The sequence below is a fragment of the Callithrix jacchus genome, chromosome 7, assembly GCF_049354715.1.
Source record: "Callithrix jacchus isolate 240 chromosome 7, calJac240_pri, whole genome shotgun sequence".
NCBI lineage: Eukaryota > Metazoa > Chordata > Mammalia > Primates > Cebidae > Callithrix > Callithrix jacchus.
Window position 1 is genome coordinate 155,106,438 of NC_133508.1, and position 20,859 is coordinate 155,127,296.

Genomic DNA, 20,859 nt, shown 5'->3' on the forward strand with positions numbered 1-20,859 from the left:
GCTGTGAATGTTCCACGTGTGGACAGGAATCGGTCTTTCCTCTGACCTATCGTCCTTATTCCAGACAGCCATCATATGCGATAAAGGTCGACATATGCCACAGGATTCAGCTGCCCTTTTGGAACGAAAGATGACTACATTGTATATGGGGGGTAATAATCACCTGAATATATGAAAGCCTCACTTGCTGTTATTTTAATTTACACTATTTGGGGTATATGCACATTATAGTTTTAATATTTATTGTGCAGACTAGTATTTTACTACTAGTATTTTGATTTTAAGGCATCATTTCCTGCCTCCCTTTACTTCCCAGAAAAAAAGGGTTGCAAATAATAGGCCTATAATGGGCCATAGGCTAAGTGACAATCGTGAAGACCTGAGAGTGTCCAGGGCAGCCTCAGTTATACGATACAGAGGCTTCATCATGTAATTATACTCCAGAAATTCAGTTTCATCCCAAGAACTCACCTTTCTGTGTGTTACCCTTTTAGCACAAAAGGATATCCACAGGTTTCTGTATTTGGAGAGATCTCCAGGATATTTCAGCAGCTTATAACCAACTCTGACTTACGGATGATGAACTTTTCAGATTCCTCAGTGGATCTCCACTGCTTTTGGGATTAAACCCCAAATTTCTTTTCATGATGTATTAGGCTCTTTATTTTATTTATTTACTTACTGATTTCGAGACAGAGTCTTGCTCTGTCACCCAGGCTGGAGTGCAATGGTGCGATCTCAGCTCACTGCAATCTCTGCCTCCGGGGTTCAAGCACTTCTCCTACTTCAGCCTCCCAAATAGCTGGGATTATAGGTGCCCACCACAATGCCCAGTTAATTATTTGTATTTCTAGTAGAGATGGGGTTTCACCATGTTGGCCAGGCTGGTCTAGAACTCCTGATCTCAGGTGATCCACCTGCCTCGGCTTTCCAAAGTGCTGGGATTATAGGCGGGAGCCACTGCGCCCGGCCATATTAGACTCTTTATGATCTTGCCCTACCTGTATGTATGTGGCTCATTTCTCTGACACCCTACCCCTCCTCGGGGTACCTCGTGCTCAGTCATACCAAGGGATCTATAGTTCCCCCCATGCTCTGTCACAGTGTGTGTCTACTCTCCCTCCGAATGAAATACTTTGCCGCCACTCCTTCTCCCAGGTTAATTTTTTAAAACCTGCTTCAAGAATCTTTTCTGGACCACTCCCCACCTTCCCCCGGTTTGGTTGAATGCCTCCGTCAGCACCTTGTGCTTACATAAGTCGTAAGTTTGTTTCTTCAGCAGACATTGAGTATCTGCTGTGGGTCAGGTGCTATTTCATCAAGAGCAGCCAGATTCCCACTTCCAGTATTGAACTAACCAGTGGGACTTACTATATATATATCGTATTGTAATTATCTTCACACTTGTTTTTTCCCCTGCTAGCTTTTGAGCTCTAGAGGGTAGGAACTGTTTTTTTACGTCTGGCTTAGCATCTCACATCTAAAAGTAGACTTTTGGAAAATGTTTAGTAAATTTAATAAATATTGTATTGAGTGAGTGAATTTGCAGGTTCAGTGCCTGGTTGTAGTCCCGGTCTACAGCCATTGCTTAAGTTGGATTTAAAGAAGAAAAGAAAGCTCAAATTAGAAACCATTTTGCTCTTAGGCATCTTAAGTTCAAAGACTGAGACTCTCAAATGACATACTAATTTGAACCAGTTGAGAGGTTTTACTCTTGGGTTTCTTAGTTCTTATTTCAGTGTACCAGATCTAAGCAAACTTAAAGGTAAAGGTGAGTCCTCAATACTTGGCTGCTATTTCCCCTCATTTCCTTGAGGGCATGCGCATTTTCCCATACCGTGGCTGGGTTCACTTGTGATTCTTCCAGGGCACCTCGACACCTTTGCTTCGAATAGTCTGGGCTCGAATCATACTGGATGAAGCTCACAATGTTAAGAATCCCCGAGTGCAGACGTCCATGGCTGTGTGCAAGCTACAAGCCTGTGCCCGTTGGGCTGTCACTGGAACTCCCATTCAAAACAACTTGTTGGATATGTATTCACTGCTGAAGTGAGTGACTTCTTGTGATGATGTAAATGTGAACCCTGTCCGAATCCCTTCATCATTATTTCACGCCTCATAATAAAGCTTCGTTGTGTGCCAGATTATCTTGTGTGGGAGATGGCAAGCCTGGCAACCTTTAGAGGACAAAAGAATAAATGTTGATCAGGAAATAGCTTTGATTGGTTGATATAGGACTTTAATTACATTCAGCCCTTATATATGCAAAAGTATAGGACAGCTTGAAGTCCAGTGGATGTTTTTGGCTACTTCTGCTTTAAAACATGGTCTAGGGTCAGCACTACAATTTATTTGAAGCAAACAGAAGAGAATGCTGATTTAAAAATATGTCCTTTTGGCTGAGTACAGTGGGTCATACCTGTAATCTCCACACTTTGGAAGGCTGATGTGGGAAGATTGCTTGAAGCCAGGAGTTTAAGATTAGCCAGGGCAGTAAAACGAGACCCCACCTCTACAAAAAATAAAAAAATTAGCCAGGCACAATGGTATGCACCTGTGATCTCAGCTGCTCAGGAGGCTGAGGCAGGAGGATCGCTTGAGCCTAGGAGTTCAAGGCTGCAGTGAGCTATGATTATGCCACTGGACTCCAGCCTGGGCGACAGAGCAAGACCTCGGTCTCTAAAGAAAAAAAATTAAAAATAAACTCCTTCTTTTTATTCGAGTCAGCCATAAGAGGATGTGAAATTTCTTTCTTAGCCTCTAAAGCTTTGGAACAAATTCTAGCTGCTGATTATATGTCTTGTGACAATGTAGGCGTTGTTAATAGGAAAACTCACATTTTTATAATGTGGTTTTGTTATTGACTTACAGCCTTTTGATCTGTTCAGCAGAGGTTTGCTATGAAATTCACTTTTTAAAGCGACTGGATACAGATGTAACAGAAAATCTGATTTGTGTTTCATCTTGTATCTGACTCTGAACCTTTACTCCATTCTCCCCAACTTCTCCTTCCCTCCTCTGTGCCCTTCGTCCTCAACAAAAGGTTTCTCCGTTGCTCTCCATTTGATGAGTTCAGTCTGTGGAGGAGTCAGGTTGACAATGGCTCAAAGAAAGGAGGGGAACGGTTAAGTATTTTAACCAAGAGCCTTTTGCTGAGGAGAACCAAAGAGCAGCTGGACTCTACTGGCAGACCTTTGGTAATCACGTTTGTGCCTGTCTCTGGGGGAGGCCAGGGAAGGAGCATGACTGTGTTCTTGTGTTGGGTTGAACAGCCATCTGCGTTGCTTCAGGAGCCTCTGTGTCTCCTGTCCTCCTATGAGGAGGCCCCGGGGTTGCAGTCCCGTGCGTGCTGTCACAGCAGTCCAGTTGTACTGTGTGTTGGAGCAGCCCTATGTTTAAGAAAGGGTGGAAGCTGCATTCCAGGGGTTGACTGGATCTGCAGTGTCATCTGGCGAATGTGTTCAGTAATCACCAATTAATTTGTAGAGCTTCATGGCAGCTTTTTTTTTCTTTTGTTCTTTCAGGTGATACTGCCCCAACGTAAATTTCAGTTACATCATTTAAAGCTTTCTGAAGATGAAGAGACTGTTTACAATGTGTTTTTTGCAAGATCAAGGTGTGTGTATTGAAGAAGTACCTTCTCACACACATTGTTTTATTTCTGTCCTTTCTTGGGAGTGAGTCGAAGGTCAAATTTCCACCAACTATATTTATGGCATTATTGTTTAGGTGGCTGTCTGTATTTCATTTTTTTTTTTGCTCCCCCCCTCTGTTTTTTTCCTTCTCCCCTCTCTAGTTTACCTCTGTCTCATACACACATTGAAGGCAAAATTTTGAACCTACTCTTCATTGGCTTCCTTGCATAGAAGTCATAGGGTGTGGTCCCCATATACCGAATCTGTCTGGTCCTCATGGGGTGCGCTGAATAATCATATCTCTTTGACCTTTGACCTGTCACCCAGCATCTCACTCGAACTTTACAAAGATTGCTTTGTAATCCTTTTGTGTCGTCTGTTCTTTGCACTGTCTCTTGAACCCTTACCCGTCCCTGAATTCCAGATTTGTTGTCTCTATTTCATACCTCTCATTTCCAATGTAAATGTTGTTTTCTTCTTTCAGACCTTATGTTTACTAGCTTATTTTAAAAAATGATTGTTTTTAAAAATAATGGTATCTTTTGTATTATCTTTGACCATTGCCTGCTATGAGCTTGGCATCATATAACAAGTCCACTTCTCTAATTTGCCAAGATCCTACTGCAGGCACAGTTAAGCAGGTCTTAGTGACCTTTATACATGCGTTTTTGTTTTTTTTTTTTTAATCTGTGGCAGGTCAGCTCTGCAATCCTATCTACAAAGACATGAAAGTAGAGGCAGCCAATCTGGAAGAAGCCCTAATAATCCATTCAGTAGAGGTAAGCTGTCGGACTCTCATACATACACATGGCTGATGAAAATGGGGATCTGGATTCAGTAAAATAATCCATTCAGTAGAGGTAAGCTGTAGGACTCTCATACATACACATGGCTGATGAAGATGGGGATCTGGATTCAGTAAAATAATCCATTCAGTAGAGGTAAGCTGTAGGACTCTCAAACATACACATGGCTGATGAAAATGGGGATCTGGATTCAGTAAAATAATCCATTCAGTAGAGGTAAGCTGTAGGACTCTCATACATACACATGGCTGATGAAAATGGGGATCTGGATTCAGTAAAATAATCCATTCAGTAGAGGTCAGCTGTAGGACTCTCATACATACACATGGCTGATGAAAATGGGGATCTGGATTCAGTAAAATAATCCATTCAGTAGAGGTAAGCTGTCGGACTCTCATACATACACATGGCTGATGAAAATGGGGATCTGGATTCAGTAAAATAATCCATTCAGTAGAGGTAAGCTGTAGGACTCTCATACATACACATGGCTGATGAAAATGGGGATCTGGATTCAGTAAAATAATCCATTCAGTAGAGGTAAGCTGTAGGACTCTCATACATACACATGGCTGATGAAAATGGGGATCTGGATTCAGTAAAATAATCCATTCAGTAGAGGTAAGCTGTAGGACTCTCATACATACACATGGCTGATGAAAATGGGGATCTGGATTCAGTAAAATAATCCATTCAGTAGAGGTCAGCTGTAGGACTCTCATACATACACATGGCTGATGAAAATGGGGATCTGGATTCAGTAAAATAATCCATTGAGTAGAGGTCAGCTGTAGGACTCTCATACATACACATGGCTGATGAAAATGGGGATCTGGATTCAGTAAAATAATCCATTCAGTAGAGGTAAGCTGTAGGACTCTCATACATACACATGGCTGATGAAAATGGGGATCTGGATTCAGTAAAATAATCCATTCAGTAGAGGTAAGCTGTAGGACTCTCATACATACACATGGCTGATGAAAATGGGGATCTGGATTCAGTAAAATAATCCATTCAGTAGAGGTAAGCTGTAGGACTCTCATACATACACATGGCTGATGAAAATGGGGATCTGGATTCAGTAAAATAATCCATTGAGTAGAGGTAAGCTGTAGGACTCTCATACATACATATGGCTGATGAAAATGGGGATCTGGATTCAGTAAAATGCAGACATGTGAGGTTATGAATCCTTGGTATCAGAGATTTGACCTTAAGTGAGACCCTCAAACCAGAGTAAAAGCTACTGATCCGCAAACACCAGACCTGGGATTTAACTTCTTTTTAATTGTTTCCTAAATCTGCTTTATTAAAATGCTGGTAGTTCTGTAAGAAAAACCCCTATTTCCTTTGGCCTAATTGGCATAGAAGTGAGTTATAACTGTATTACTGAGTCTCAGATCAAACGCGGTTAAAGTAGCCCCGTGTAGTTCCTGGCTCTCTCCATATTTTTCTGTTTTAAATCCTGTACCATCCTGTGGCTTGCCTTCCCTCCTGGAAGTGGCACTGGAGTTTGGGTCCTGGGAGCCTAGACGCTCTGAGGCAGCAGACTCGCCGACATCCAGCACCGTCCACATACTGTCCCAGCTGCTGAGACTCCGCCAGTGCTGCTGTCACCTTTCTTTACTGAAGTCGGTAAGAGAAGCCCTTAGCCTGCTGTCATACAGGGCCCCCCAGGGGCCGCCTGGGAAGTCAGCTTCTTTACTGAAGTCGGTAAGAGAAGCCCTTAGCCTGCTGTCATACAGGGCCCCCCAGGGGCCGCCCGGGAAGTCAGCTGCACTCTCCTCCAGCTTGGACCCAGGCTGCTTGATCAAAGAATGCTGTTTTGGTTTTTCTATTTTTGTTTTCTGGTGGGTTGGAGAAAAGGGGGCTTATTTATTTTGCTTTATCTCATATTCTTGATAATTCCTATGGCATCAAGAAAAATGTATGTCTATTGTTTGTTTTGTTATATATTAACTGTTTAATAATGGAAAATGACATTTTGTTTAAAAAGAAGCCGTTTTGTAAATACTGTGGTACTTCAGAATGTCACAAACCTAATTCAGTTCTTGGGGTTTTCTGCTTTCGGGCGGTATTGGGGTTTTGGGTTCCAGTTATAAAAACTCAGTTATACAGACTGAAAAGTTGTCTCTACACTGGATGGAGGCATATCCAAAATTAAAAGTATTTTATTCACTTTAGAAGCTATAATAAATATTCTGATTATCACAGCTCAATGTATTCTAGCTCGGAAAAATGGAATGATTATGCCATCTCTCTGGCAGTTCCATCATTTGGTTTATCTGGTGAAAAACCTTCCAAGATCACACTTTAATCAAGGTGTCTTGAAGAGTTCCCGATGACAAATTGTCAGACATTTTGCTCTGTGAAGTGTTAAACAATCAGAACATCATCAGGTAACAAGGTTTGCTGCCGTGACTCCCAACTGCTCTGTCCTTCTTTATCTGTTCAGGCTGTGGATCCAGTGGAACTGAAGGGTGAAGGTCTCGTCCTTTCCCTGGAGGAGCAGCTCAGCGCTTTGACCTTTTCAGAACTCCGTGACTCAGAGCCGTCTTCCACTGTCTCCCTTAACGGCACCTTCTTCAAGATGGAGATTTTCGAAGACACGCGAGAGAGCACCAAGGTATTTTGTCTCCTCTGTAGCAGTAGAGACGTCAGTTCCTCACACATTTTCCTGTGTGGCAGCACCTCATTTGTCCAAGTGGGAACGTCCATTTGCCAGTAGAGCTAGAGCCGTTAGATTCCAGCTGATCAGATTCTCCCTTCAGTCTTAAAGCTTCATTTATTTCACAGATAACACAAAAGCCTTATTACATAGGGGGCTTTCAGAGAGTAATTTGGGACATCCCCAGCATTGCACTGAAGCACATTTTCTGTCATGGGTCACTGGGGAGCTTGCCAGGTTGTGCTAGGTACAGGGCCTATGCAGGTGAGCATTTTGTTTGGAGAAAGCTTGAAAGGAAAACAACGGCTTGACTGTACAGACAGTGTCATCCATCGGAGCGCCAGGTGCTCTGACTCGTTGAAAGGCTTCCGTGTGTGAGCTGCATTTCCTACGTAGTCTTCTATCTTCGTTAGTCATTCTGTTCTGTTTTCATCAGAGCTTTTTAAGGCAGAAACCTGCGGGAAGAAGGCTGAGCTGTGCTGTCACCTGAGTCCTGCCTGTCTCGAAAGGGGGGCTTGTCTCTCTCTTAGCATCTCAAGCTGCGATTGTGGGCTCAACCTCTCTCTCTTCAAGGGCTTTTTTTTGAAAAAATGTATTAATAACTAGAAAGGAGGTCTCTTCCAGGGGAATGGCATTATGTTGTTAAAAGGAATGCTGCCTTTTAATTAAAAGTTTAAAACATTTACACTAATAGCAGAGAGAAACAGAACAGCACATGTGGCCAGAACACACATGCTGGTGCCTTCAGAGTTAGCGGTCGGGCTAAAACTTACATTCCTAATCATTTGTGCTCCTTGTTTAATGAAACACCGTTCATGTTTATTCACAAGTTTTCTTAGCCTATGTCCATTAACAGTTCAAACCACGTAAGGTCGTTTCATGTAGGGAAGGAGGCTTCTTACTGGCATTTGACTCTGGCTCCTGGTTTCTCAAAACACCATTGCCAGCTTTCTCATGTGGGAGTGACAGCACCTTCCACAATCTCAAGTTGCCAAGACACCAGGCACCTCAGTGTCTCTGTTCTGTCGTTAACTAAAAAAACAGATGTACCCGCTTTTCTTTCTGCTAATTTGAATGGTACAGTCCCGTGACTCACTTCCTGCCTAGGCACAGAAAGTTTGTGAAGATTGGAAGGCAGTCCCATGTGGTGACCGCTGACAGCATCCTAGAATGTGGGAGCTCAGGGCGCCTCAGAGTTCATCTGGCCTATGTCCTTCTTTTCACTGATGAGAAATCAGTCCCAAAGTGCTTCAGCCACATGAGGACAGAGGAAGAACTTCTGAGTATTTGTCTCCTGATTGACTTACAGCCCAGGTTTCTTCCTCCTCCAGTATTCTGGGGGTGAACTCTGGGGCCCTTAGAGGCTCTTGAAAGCTTTTTCACATGAGCAGTTGAGAAGAAGGAGCCTAGCTACATTCCAAAGTCATGCCCCATGTGTTCTTACTGACTGCTCCCCTGTGGACTCAAATGCAGCCTAAGGGTTCTTTACCCAGGGATCCTGTTCGGAAGCTTTAACAATTGTCCCCCTGTCTGGACGGGTCCTCTTCAATGACATCTGGGGGCAGGCCACAAAGCCGGTAAAGCTGTTTCACTTTCTTCAGCAAACATTAGGAGAGGACCTTCTCTGTTTCGGCCACGTGTGTACTCACAGCCCCTCACACACGGCCAAAACAGAGAAAGTACTCTTCTAAGATTTGCTTCACTGGAGTGTGAGGAGCTCATATACGGTATGATAAGGACTGTGACCACAGAAACAAAAGGTGCTGTGATAGCACATGGGCAGCAGGCACCTAGCCTGTACTTTGGGGGTTGAGAGGACCTCCAAGAAGAAGTGACATTAAGCTGTGACAAAAGGGTATTCTAGGCAGAGGGAACAGAATGGACAAGATGGGCCAAGGTGTAATTTACAGGAAGAACTTTGGTCTGATTGCTGTGTCATTTGAGGAGGGCATAGACTAACCCAGAGAAGTAAGCAGAGGCTGGAGCAGCAAGGATCCGGCAAGCCGCCTTGAGGATCCCTTTATCTTCAGTGGGAAGCTGTGGAAGGGCTTTAGCCAGAGGGGTGAGGTGACAAACTCATATTTTAGAAAGAGCTTTCTGGCTGCAGAGAGGAAGGTGGAATAGAGACGGGTGAGGCAAAAGCACAGATTCCATCTAGGAGCCGGCTTCACACAGCAGGTGAGAGGAGATGGATAAAAGTGAACTGTTTAAACATACAATGTTGATGTAACCTTTTCCCAGATTTCATCTCTGTTGGCAGAATTGGAGGCAATTCAGCGAAATTCAGGGTCCCAAAAGAGGTAACTGCGTTTTCTCGTTATCCAAGTATTGGTCATAATTAATCGAGAAAATTTGGTTTTGCTGAGAGTTAAAATCTTAGTTTTTTTCTATCAAGAACTGCGAGTGATGTTCAGCATAAAGCACTGAGGTTACAGCACATTTCCTGTGATTTCTCATTAAAATATTTGTGGTGCAAATGGAAAAGGACGTCCCTAGAGCATCAGGGGAAGCTAAGCATCTGAAGAAGTGTTTAAAAGTAGAGAAGCACAGAAGGAGAAGCAGGGGAGGGAGGAGGCTCCAGCAGCACTGGTAATGTTCTTCTTAAGCTGGGTCCTCAGATGCAAGGAGGTTCCTTTGTCATTTGTTATACCCAACATGTGTGCTATACACCTGCATTTGTTTATGTAAAATAATATAAAAATTTAAAACTCCATAAAGATAGCATGGGGGCAGGAGGGAGCCTCAGTAGCTTGTTTGGGCTGGCACAGGAAGGGTGGTCAGTGTCCCTTTTGTGCAGGACCACAGATTTCTGGATGAGCACTAGGCCCCCAAATAAAAGAATTCCAGAGTCATTACTTTCATTTAGCACGAAATAAATTGTAGAAAGGATCTAGAAATAACCGGAAGCCTTATAATCTTAAGACACGAGCTAAATGTGTGTCTTCTGCCTTAGGTAGGAGGCCTTTCTTGTCAACATTTGATAGCTAATCTTAAGAATGATGGGGTGTCAAAGCCCAGCAGATGGGTTTGTTTAATCTATGTTAGGGTATTTTTTATTTTATTCTTTTTTCCAGTGTCATTGTCTCTCAGTGGACCAGCATGCTGAAAGTTGTAGCACTGCACCTGAAGAAGCATGGACTGACTTATGCCACCATCGATGGCTCTGTCAACCCCAAGCAGAGAATGGACTTGGTAGAGGCATTTAACCGCTCCAGAGGCCCTCAGGTACAAGCTGGTCACATCAGAGCTGCGTCATTAATTGTTCTGAGTTATACAGAGAGAATTTTGTTTGTTTGATTTTTGTTTTTTGTTTTTGTTTTTTTTTTTGAGATGGAATTTTGCTCGTTGCCCAGGCTGCACTGCAATAGTGTGATCTCGGCTCACCGCAACCTCTGCCTCCCGGGTTCAAGTGATTCTCCTGCCTCAGCCTCCCAAGTAGCTGGGATTACAGGATCCCACCACCATGCCTGGCTAAGTATTTTTAGTAGAGATGGGGTTTCACCATGTTGGCCAGGCTGGTCTCTAACTCCTGACCTCAGGTGATCCACCTGCCTTGGCTTCCCAAAGTTCTAGGATTACAGGCGTGAGCCACTACGCCTGCCAATACAAAGAGAATTCTAATATGGCAACTTAAAAATATTTACAGGCTTGATTCTTCCAAGTGTTTAGAACTTTAGACACGTATTGGGGTATTTTTTAAAGAGCACAAATATTCTAAAAAGAATACAATATGAGGACTAAAAGGAGATTAAGAGCAGAGCTGGTTAGATGAGGGGAATCTCTGTAGAGGCCACAAGCTTTGAAGGATAGGTGGGGTTTTGGTATGAGGAAATATGGAAGAAAATGAAAGAATACAGACATCTAATTATAGATAAGGATTTGGAAAGCACTGGATGGATGATAGGCAGGAGAATTATTATAGCAATGGAGGGGTAGGGACTGAGGAAATTGTTATTTTAATTAACATAATCTGGTTTATTGAGCTGACCATCCCCAGGGTCCTAAATTACAGCATTTATATATTTTGGCAGGTACTCAGTTAATTTTTGAGGTCGACTCATATACAAAATGTGATGAGATTTTTCTCAACAGTGAGACATGGGAGATAGCATTATAATGTTTAAATTTATAACAGCAGTAGGAAATTTGTAGTGCTTGTCTATATTAATCGTGGACTTAAATCTGAGACCAAGATGTGTTTCGAGACCAAGTCTGTTTAACAAAGTTAACGTTGTGTTTTCCCTTGGAAGGTAATGCTAATCTCTCTCTTGGCTGGAGGTGTTGGTCTAAACCTGACTGGAGGAAACCATCTCTTTCTTCTGGACATGCACTGGTAATGATTCTGGATTTGTCTTGAGCCGTCACAGCACAGCAAGGAGGCCAGTGGGCGAGAGGGGCAGTAGGAACTGACTTCTCATGTTGATTGCTGTGTTCATACTGGCGAGATGCTTCTGTTTTTAAGTGTCGGTAGATACAGATCTAAGCAGGATATAGGGCTAGTTGACTCCCCTGAGTTCCTGAGCTAGCAAGCCTTCAAATGACTACTCAAAATAGTTCATTCACATTATTGTTAATCTAACATCCGTTTCCATGGAAACTGGGAGCACAAGCTTCTCTTCACGAGTTAATGTTGCTAAGAGTTAACGTTGCTCAGTTTTACCTCTTCTCCAGAATACCGTATTCCAGACATACTTGCTGGGACCCAGGGAAACTTCAACCTTCGCAGAGAAGGAGAAGCTTTATTCCAAAAGGAAAAGGAATAGGGGTTTTCTAATTATGTTACAAATATACTTAATACCTCAGCCTTGAATTCATTGTATGTAGTAGTGTACAACCACATCTTTTCGTGGCTACGAAATGAACGAGTTAGTGTGTAGCTACCAGAAAAATCTCATAATGAGTACCAGTTTCTGGTTTTCCAGTTATGCCAATCAAAGACTGCTGCACCAGGCACTGTTGCTGGGGACTGTCATTGATCCAGTTCTCCAGACAGCAGGTCAACCTGTTACCTGGCACCAGCTTGTCTGAGGCCAGTATAGCCTAGGCTAGGGGTCAGCAGATCCTTTTTCCTGCAGGCATTGCAGCCCACATAGTTCTCTGTCACAGGATCTGTGTGTTTTGTTTTGCTTTGGTTTCCTTAAATCCCTTTAAAATGTAATAATCGATTTTAGCTACCAAAACAAGCTGTGGGCTGGATTTGGCCCACGGGCCGTAGTTGGGTCGCTTCTGATCTAGTGCATCCGTTCCTTTGAGCTTTACCTGTCTTCTAACAGGAATCCATCACTCGAAGATCAAGCTTGTGACCGAATTTACCGAGTCGGGCAGCAGAAAGATGTTGTCATACACAGGTAAGTAATGGTCCCCAGGACCCTGGACCCTTCTCAACTTCTACTTTGAGAAAGTCTTTCTTGGGTAGTGTCTTAATAAAATGTGAAGCATCTGGTGATGACTTTACTAATGAAGCTCCTGAGGCAAACCCTCAGGCAAACCACAGCCAGAAATTTAAGTAAGTTTGAAGTTGGTCACTGCAAAAGAAGGGCAAGCCTGTGCATGCGGCGAGGGCAGTCCATGAAAGGACCCTCCTGTCTCTTATTTTGCTTTTTAACTTTTATTTTGACATAATTTTAGACATACAGAAAAGGTGCAAGAATAGTACCAGAAAGTTCCCATATTCTGTGTGCATGTGGATATAAACGTTTTTCTGGACCACTTGAGAACAAGTTATAGACCGGATGCTCCTTTGTCCCTAAGTACTTAAGTGTACATTTCTTAAAATTAAGGGAATTCTCTTATATAACCACAATACAATGATCAAAATCAGGTTATTAAAATGAACAAAACACTACTATCTGATCTACAGATCTTACTCAGTGTCACTTGTCCCAGTGATGTCCTACAAAGCACAGAAGAATCCCAGATCCTGGCCGCATGCAGTGGTCATAAGTTTGTCTCCTCCTATCTGATCTACAGATCTTACTCAGTTGTCCCAGTGTGTCCTACAAAGCACAGAAGAATCCCAGATCCTGGCCGCATGCAGTGGTCATAAGTTTGTCTCCTCCTATCTGATCTACAGATCTTACTCGGTTGTCCCAGTGTGTCCTACAAAGCACAGAAGAATCCCAGATCCTGGCCGCATGCAGTGGTCATAAGTTTGTCTCCTCCTATCTGATCTACAGATCTTACTCAGTTGTCCCAGTGTGTCCTACAAAGCACAGAAGAATCCCAGATCCTGGCAGCATGCAGTGGTCATAAGTTTGTCTCCTTTGATCTGGAGCAGTAGCTCAGTCTTGGTGTTTGAACGACATTGGCATTTTGATGAGCATGAGCCAGTTATTTTGCAAAATGCCTCCTATTTTGGACCCCCTTGTCTTTAAAAACAACGAAACCTGCCTTAATGCAACCAATTCCCTCTCACAGTGGCCGTTTTTCTCCTTCCCTTTCATGACCAGGTTTCCTGAAGAATTAGGAGTCACTGCCTGCCTTTACTTGATTACTTCCCATTCAATCCTCAGCCTTTGCAAACTGGCTTTTGCCCCTGTTGCCGCCCTGAAATTGCTCTTGCTAAAGGGCACCAGTGACATCCAGACTTTGCCAAATATAGTGATTATGATAGTCTTCCTGCTGTTAGCTCTCTTCTCTGCTCATTCTGTATGCTCCTTCCTTTATAAATTCTATCCACTCCAGTAAGTCCAAAAGCTGTATCTTTAGTTCCAAGGTCTCCTACACTTCAGACTTGAACATCACAGCCCCTGCTGAATATCTGAATCCCAGTGTCCACATACTCATCTGTTACTCCCTCCTTTATTCATCGTTCATTTGAGCATCCAGCTCATAAAACATACCTTTTGCGCACCCACTGTGTAGCAAGTACAACTACATGTTTCAGGTACCCAAGCGTCACAAATCAAAATTGATTTTTTTCTTCCTACCACCTCAAATCTGCTATTCTTCTGTAGTCATTGTCTGTGAATAGTATCCCTGTTTATCTAATTATCTAGCTGGAAACTAGACCTCCTACCTTTCTCTCTTTTCCACATACCAAGTCCTTTAGCTGTATTTTCTAAATGTTTCTGACAACCATTTCTTCCTTCCCATGCCCACTGCCAGGTCCTGCTTTCCCACTCAGCTACCTCCTGTCCTCTGCATCACCAGCAAAGGGCTCTTCCTAACTGATCAGCCTGATGTGTCATCCACTCATATTCTTCAGTAGCTCTCCCCTCCCACAGGATCAAATCAAAATGTCTTAGCGTGACATGCACCGCCACCTGTGATCTGGCTCCGCCAGCCTCTTGAGCTTTTGCCATTGTGGACAACATGGTCAATGTGAACTCCCTTCACTATACCATGCTCTGAAACTCAAGCCAGCTTTTGCACGTGTTCTCTTTCCCCGGGGTGCTCTCCTCACTGCCCTCTCTGGCAAACCCTTGCCCAACATACAAGTCACAAATTAAGAGTTAACTCTTTAATGGCGCTTTCCCTGACTACACTGGACACATCTCCTTTTCCTCCTTTTGCACACTCCACATACTTCCACTGTAGCACTTACCAGGTCACATTATTAATTTTCACACCTGTCTCACTTGTGTTCTGCTTCAGAGCAAGACCATATTCGTCTCTCTGTCCCCACAGCTAGCATGGTATAGTGAGTGCTTAATCAATACTTTTGAACCACACCTAGCATAGTACAGTGAGTGCTTAATCGGACTTTTGAATGAGTGAATAAATGACAACAGTGACATTTACTTAGTTTTAAAACTGTTTTCAGTGTGGATTCACTAGGAAATAGATACTCTACTTAAACTAGCAGAAATCTGATAACCTTTGAGGCCTATGGACTTACCAAGGTAGAACTTTTTGGGTGAAAGCTGGATCTCTATGCTTTTTTGGATTGGGATATCTTTTGCTTATTTTGAGTTTTTTTTCAGTTACCTTAGCTTCAGAACATATTAAAATGTCAGTGTGAGTCACATCCTTTCCAATGGACATATATCTAGTCAAGGTTGTTTAGATCCCTCAAACAGGGAGGGTTCTTAACTGGATCCAAGAAGACTTAAAGGAAAAAGCCTGATTAAAAACTGAAGTGCCATAAAAGTTGAGTATGTTATTAGACGTGCTGCTTTGAGTTTTTGAGTTTCCTTATTTATTTATTTGTTTTTAGGTTTGTTTGTGAGGGAACAGTAGAAGAAAAGATCCTACAGCTCCAAGAAAAAAAGAAAGATTTGGCCAAACAAGTTCTATCGGGGTCTGGAGAGTCTGTCACCAAGCTCACCTTGGCTGACCTCAGAGTCCTTTTTGGCATCTAACCTCCTGTGGGTAAGGGCTCAGAGTGCCACCACTGCTGGTTTGTAGTGGGTAAGGGCTCAGAGTGCCACCACTGCTGGTTTGTAGTGGGTAAGGGCTCAGAGTGCCACCACTGCTGGTTTGTAGTGGGTAAGGGCTCAGAGTGCCACCACTGCTGGTTTGTAGTGGGTAAGGGCTCAGAGTGCCACCACTGCTGGTTTGTAGTGGGTAAGGGCTCAGAGTGCCACCACTGCTGGTTTGTAGTGGGTAAGGGCTCAGAGTGCCACCACTGCTGGTTTGTAGTGGGTAAGGGCTCAGAGTGCCACCACTGCTGGTTTGTAGTGGGTAAGGGCTCAGAGTGCCACCACTGCTGGTTTGTAGTGGGTAAGGGCTCAGAGTGCCACCACTGCTGGTTTGTAGTGGGTAAGGGCTCAGAGTGCCACCACTGCTGGTTTGTAGTGGGTAAGGGCTCAGAGTGCCACCACTGCTGGTTTGTAGTGGGTAAGGGCTCAGAGTGCCACCACTGCTGGTTTGTAGTGGGTAAGGGCTCAGAGTGCCACCACTGCTGGTTTGTAGTGGGTAAGGGCTCAGAGTGCCACCACTGCTGGTTTGTAGTGGGTAAGGGCTCAGAGTGCCACCACTGCTGGTTTGTAGTGGGTAAGGGCTCAGAGTGCCACCACTGCTGGTTTGTAGTGGGTAAGGGCTCAGAGTGCCACCACTGCTGGTTTGTAGTGGGGTCCGGGATAACAGCCTAACCATGAGCCTCACTGTGTTCTTTGCATTTCAGTTCACTGTCAAGCCTTTCACCTTCCTCAAAATGAGGCATAATCTTATCCCTAGAATTGAGGAGGGGTTATGTTAACCAATTAATAGGTCAGTTTATTTAATGTGTGGTATGGAAACTGGTTGTTTTTTATTTAAAATGTTTCAGAGTTGGATAATTTTGGAAAACAACTCTGGCAAAATTGTACATAAGCTTCAGTAAAGTTCAAAAAGGAGGGCAGGCGTGGTGACTCATGCCTGTAATCCCAACACTTTGGGAGGCCAAGGCAGGAGGACGGCTTGAAGCCAGGAGTGCAAGACCAGCCTGGGCAACATAGTAAGACCCCATCTCTATGAAGAATAAAATATTAGCTAGGTCTGGTAGTGCCTAGCTACTTGGAAGGCTGAGGCAGGATTCCTTGAGCCCAGGAGGTTGAGGTTGCAGTGAATTGTGATTGCACCAGTGTATTCCAGCCTGGGCAATAAGGTGAGACCCTGTCTCAAAGAAAAAAAAAGCTAGTAAAGTTCTGTGCTGCCTTTGTCTTCCTACCTGACGATGGGAGAACCACTGTTACTGCTTTCTCTAACACAGGCTCCATCCTGTCTCTTCATCTCTTCTTGCCAATGATGTTGCTCACGTAACCATCTTTTTGTGGGTGGAGCAGAGTCGATCCCTGCAGCCAGCCACCTCTGCACTTCTCTCAGTGCACAGTTCTTCCTCTCAGGACGGATCAAGGAGATGCTTTGTGCATAAACAGATACTGACTGTCCGCATCACTGGATCATTTAGGGTCAGTCTATCATTTAGTATTTGCGTTGCCGTATCGTGTAGCGTTGTGTGTCACTCAGTCATTTAATGGTTGTCACCATATCATTTAGTGGTGTAGCCTTTGGTTCACTGTATCATTGAGTATTTCGCTTATGGTATTTCTACTATATGTATTATAGAATGTAATATATGTGTCATTTTTAATAGTATTTGTATTTTTACAAATTTACAGTATTTGTAGCATTTAGTATCATTATTTCATTTAGTATTTGGTACAATCTCATAAATACTAATCCAGTCCAATACTAATCCAATCCAATATTAATAATCGTATTGGTGCAATCCAATACTAATAGTAGTATTGATACAATCTAATAAATAATGTGTTTGACAGTGTCGCAGAAATAATGTTACGTGTTCGCTAAGCCCGTTTTCTTTTCCTCTGGGCACCCCGAGAGCCTGTATTTCCGTCTCTGCTGCAGTTTGATGGGGTCCGTATTACTGAGTTCCAGTCAACGGACTGTGGAGAAAAGTGATGTGAGTCACTTCTAGTCTGCCCGCTACAACGTTATAAAAGATTATTCCCTCCTCGGCCTCCGGGGTGCAAAGGAACTGATGGAAGATTACAAGGCCCTAGGGAAGGGTGAAGCCACTAGCTCAGCAGTTCTTTTCTATTAGACTAGTAAAGCCTCGGTCCCTGGATGACTTCCCCATGTGCCCTCCCTTGCCCCAGCTCACCTCCACTGGGCTATGATGTGATCAAAGAATCTTTTTCTTTTTAAGCTACTGAGATTTTTGTGTTGTTCATATAGTAGTTTGTACCCTAATACAAACACTTGAGACTTTTACACTTCAGGAAATTATTCATATTTCCTTCTTCTCGTTAGCAGTTGTTCAAAAAACACTTACTCTGCTAATTTCTGCTAGAAAGAATCATAGTTCTTCCTACATAGAAACGTTTCTCTCCTTTGAGTTAGGAAACAAGACCCTATGTTAACCCAGTCACAGTGGGGACTGAGGCACTCAGAGCCTGTTGAAGCAGAGGTTTTCTGTAAGAACAAGATCTAAAGGCTTACAAAGGTAAAGACAATGGCCTGGTGGGAAGAATTCTGGTCTAGAACTAAGACTTGACTCTAGTTCTAGGTTCATCTTAGCTGGGCGTGTGACCTTGAAAAAAAAATCATTACTTTCTCTACATTCTGATTCCTCATTTGTAAGGTGGGCAGTTTTCAGAACTCAGCAGCAACAAGGTTCCTGATGAAATCAAGAAGCAGGCCAGGCGCGGTGGCTCACACCTGTCATCCCAGCACTTTGGGAGGCCGAGGCGGTTGGACCACCTACGATCAGGAGTTTGAGACCAGCCAACATGGAGAAACCCCATCTCTACTAAAAACAAAACAAAACAAAACAAAAAATATATAAATATATTTAGCCGAGCATGGTGGCGTGTGCCTGTAATCCCAGCTACTTGGGAGGCTGAGGCAGGAGAATCACTTGAACCCAGGAGGTGGAGGTTATGGTGAGCTGAGATTGTGCCATTGCACTCCAGCCTGGGCAACAAGAGCAAAACTCCGAGCAAAAAAAAATTCAAGAAGCAAGGGAAGTAATATTGCCTTTTTGAAGTTTTGCTATAAGATCAATACACCAAGGTAAAGATTGAATCACCTGAGAAGCTCCCTGGCCAGCAAGAATGTACCCACCTGGCTCTGCCACTTGCTGACTGATACTAGGCAAGCTGCAGATTCCCTGGACATCTCAGTCCTTTCATCTGTACAATGTGTGGATCAGCATGTATCTCAGGCTCCACTGGGAATTTCATAGCATAACTATTTCATGATACATAAACTATGTCATGTTTGACCAGATAGATCAGTAATGTCAGCCAGAAGGTATCAGATGAACATTGTGAGTGTCCAGTCCAGCACTGTTTAGGGGAGAGGAATTCTTTCAGGTTCAAGCATTCTGACTTTTAGTTTGGAGAGGGGTACAGGGATTGTAACCTACAATCTTCAGATATTGAGGCCACTGACAAGTAATCGACTCTAGGTAGATGCCTCCTGGTATTAAAATAGCTTCTCTAATTTTCCTTGTTGTAAGCAAGCACAGCAACCTAGTTATGTCTTGGGTAGGTGTTCTCATAACCGTGAGATTCAATTGATTTGATGTGGATGCAGAAAAAAAATGGAACCACTGCCTTAATGGAATGCAGTATACCAAACATGCATTCTTAAATCCTAGTGCTGGGATGGAAATGTCTCATGAATTCACAGCATTGGCATTCTGATACTCATCTATCTATCTCTGGCTCATATTCATTTTAGTGTAAATCATTTCTCAAAGTCTAGGTATGGCAGGGCGGGCCTCTGCACCTTCTAGCAGTGGGCAGCATCCCACAGCATAGTGGCCTAACTGTGGGACCACACTATGAGTCTGGCCCGTGTCAGCCAGCCAGCCTTCATGTCACACTATTGCGGCTGGATTTGCTTTTCCATCTGCCTATCGCACCTGACTTGGGCATGGATGGTATGAGGTTGAAAACCATGAAGAGCCACACAGGTGTTAGTGCTGTGAGACAAGGTGTGGGGACACGAGAACAAGCGGCAGCATGGGTGCAGCTTAGAGTCAGGTCACACGAATGTATGTCACCAAAGTGCAGCATCCGTGAGCCCCCGATTTCGAAGGTATTTCTTACCCAACAGCACTGACTTCATGGAAGGTTTGTAGTTTGACTTTGCTTGAGTCACACTGATCAAGTAGGAGTATCGTGCATGCCACAGCGAGGCAGAGTCCTGGGCCCTTTAAAAACCTCGATGACTCCTATTGCAGGCCCAGTGCGGTGGCTTATGCCTGTAATCCCATCACTTTGGGAGGCCGAGGCAAGCAGATCACTTGAGGCTAGGAGTTTGAGACCAGCATGGCCAACATGGCAAAACCCCATCTCTACTAAAAATACAAAAATTAGGCCTGATGTTGGGCACCTGTAATCGCAGCTACTGGGGAGGTTGAGGCAGGAGAATCACTAGAACTCGGGAGGTGGAGGTTGCAGTGAGCTGAGATTACAACATTGCAGCCTGGGCCACAGAGCAAGGCTCTGTCTCCAAAAAAACAAAAATTAAATTATAAAAAGACTCCTGTTGCCATGCAATCATTATAAACAGCATTAGGTAGAATTCTCTCTCTATGGGACATGCCCTCTTTCTCTGGTGATCCTGTGAGTGATATAGTGTGGCAATTTAGGAAACAATTGTTTCCTTGTTCTGATTGTTTGGTGCTCAATGAAATAGCTTTTAGCAGGGCTCAAAGGTCAAGTCAGATTCTCCTGCACTAACAGGATAAGCATGGAGACACCAGTGCTCAATGTGGCCTCTGGTTGTCTGAAATTTCGCTATCTGCTATAATACCTTGAGAGAATTAGGGTTGCAAGGTGGGATATTGTGCTGCTATCCGTTATATAACGTCTAGCCTGAGGAAAGGGCAGGAAACATTTAAAAGCACATCTGTAGGCACAAAGATAATTATAATAGAAGGTCAGAATTCCTAGGCATATGGCCTAGACTAAAATGTTTTCATAACTAAAAATGAAATCAGGGTCAGTTATAATACAAAGTACCACAGAAGTCAGTAGCTAGAGGATGGAGATGGATATGAAAAAAAAAAAGCAAAACCCAGGGAGGGAACCAGGGAGACAGATACGCAGCTACACAATGTTTTTACTATCCTGAGTTCTTACCCAGATTCCATAGCTAAATCCAAATGTATGGATAGGCAGAGACTACATAAGAAAGGAAGGATGAGATTATTTTCTTGCTTAATTATTCATACATCAATTCAGAAATGTATGTTGAACACTTTCTGTATGCCAGGCACTGCTGGGCACTGCAAATATAAAATAAGCAAACCTGAAAACCCATCCTGTCCTCCTGAGACAGCATCTGA

General features: G+C 43.5%; 1 protein-coding gene across 10 annotated transcripts in view; it reads left to right on the forward strand.

The window, feature by feature from the left end:
• TTF2 (transcription termination factor 2) overlaps positions 1-17,709 on the forward strand; it is a 51,135-nt gene extending 33,426 nt beyond the window's left edge. For 4 of the 10 annotated variants that reach the window (XM_078332854.1, XM_078332855.1, XM_054236687.2 and 1 more), the window contains 11 exons: positions 1,868-2,049; positions 3,044-3,197; positions 3,525-3,616; positions 4,332-4,414; positions 5,946-6,079; positions 6,900-7,070; positions 9,354-9,412; positions 10,187-10,337; positions 11,363-11,445; positions 12,386-12,460; positions 16,747-17,328. In XM_078332854.1, coding sequence (XP_078188980.1) covers positions 1,868-2,049; positions 3,044-3,197; positions 3,525-3,616; positions 4,332-4,414; positions 5,946-6,079; positions 6,900-7,070; positions 9,354-9,412; positions 10,187-10,337; positions 11,363-11,445; positions 12,386-12,460; positions 16,747-17,011 — 1,449 coding nt within the window. In that variant the 3' untranslated portion in view covers positions 17,012-17,328. Of the gene's footprint in view, positions 1-1,867; positions 2,050-3,043; positions 3,198-3,524; positions 3,617-4,331; positions 4,415-5,945; positions 6,080-6,899; positions 7,071-9,353; positions 9,413-10,186; positions 10,338-11,362; positions 11,446-12,385; positions 12,461-15,270; positions 15,426-16,746; positions 17,329-17,405 lie in introns of those variants that run through there. The other 6 variants (XM_078332856.1, XM_078332851.1, XM_078332853.1 and 3 more) reach the window with 4 other exon arrangements.
• Positions 17,710-20,859: the final 3,150 nt, after the last annotated feature.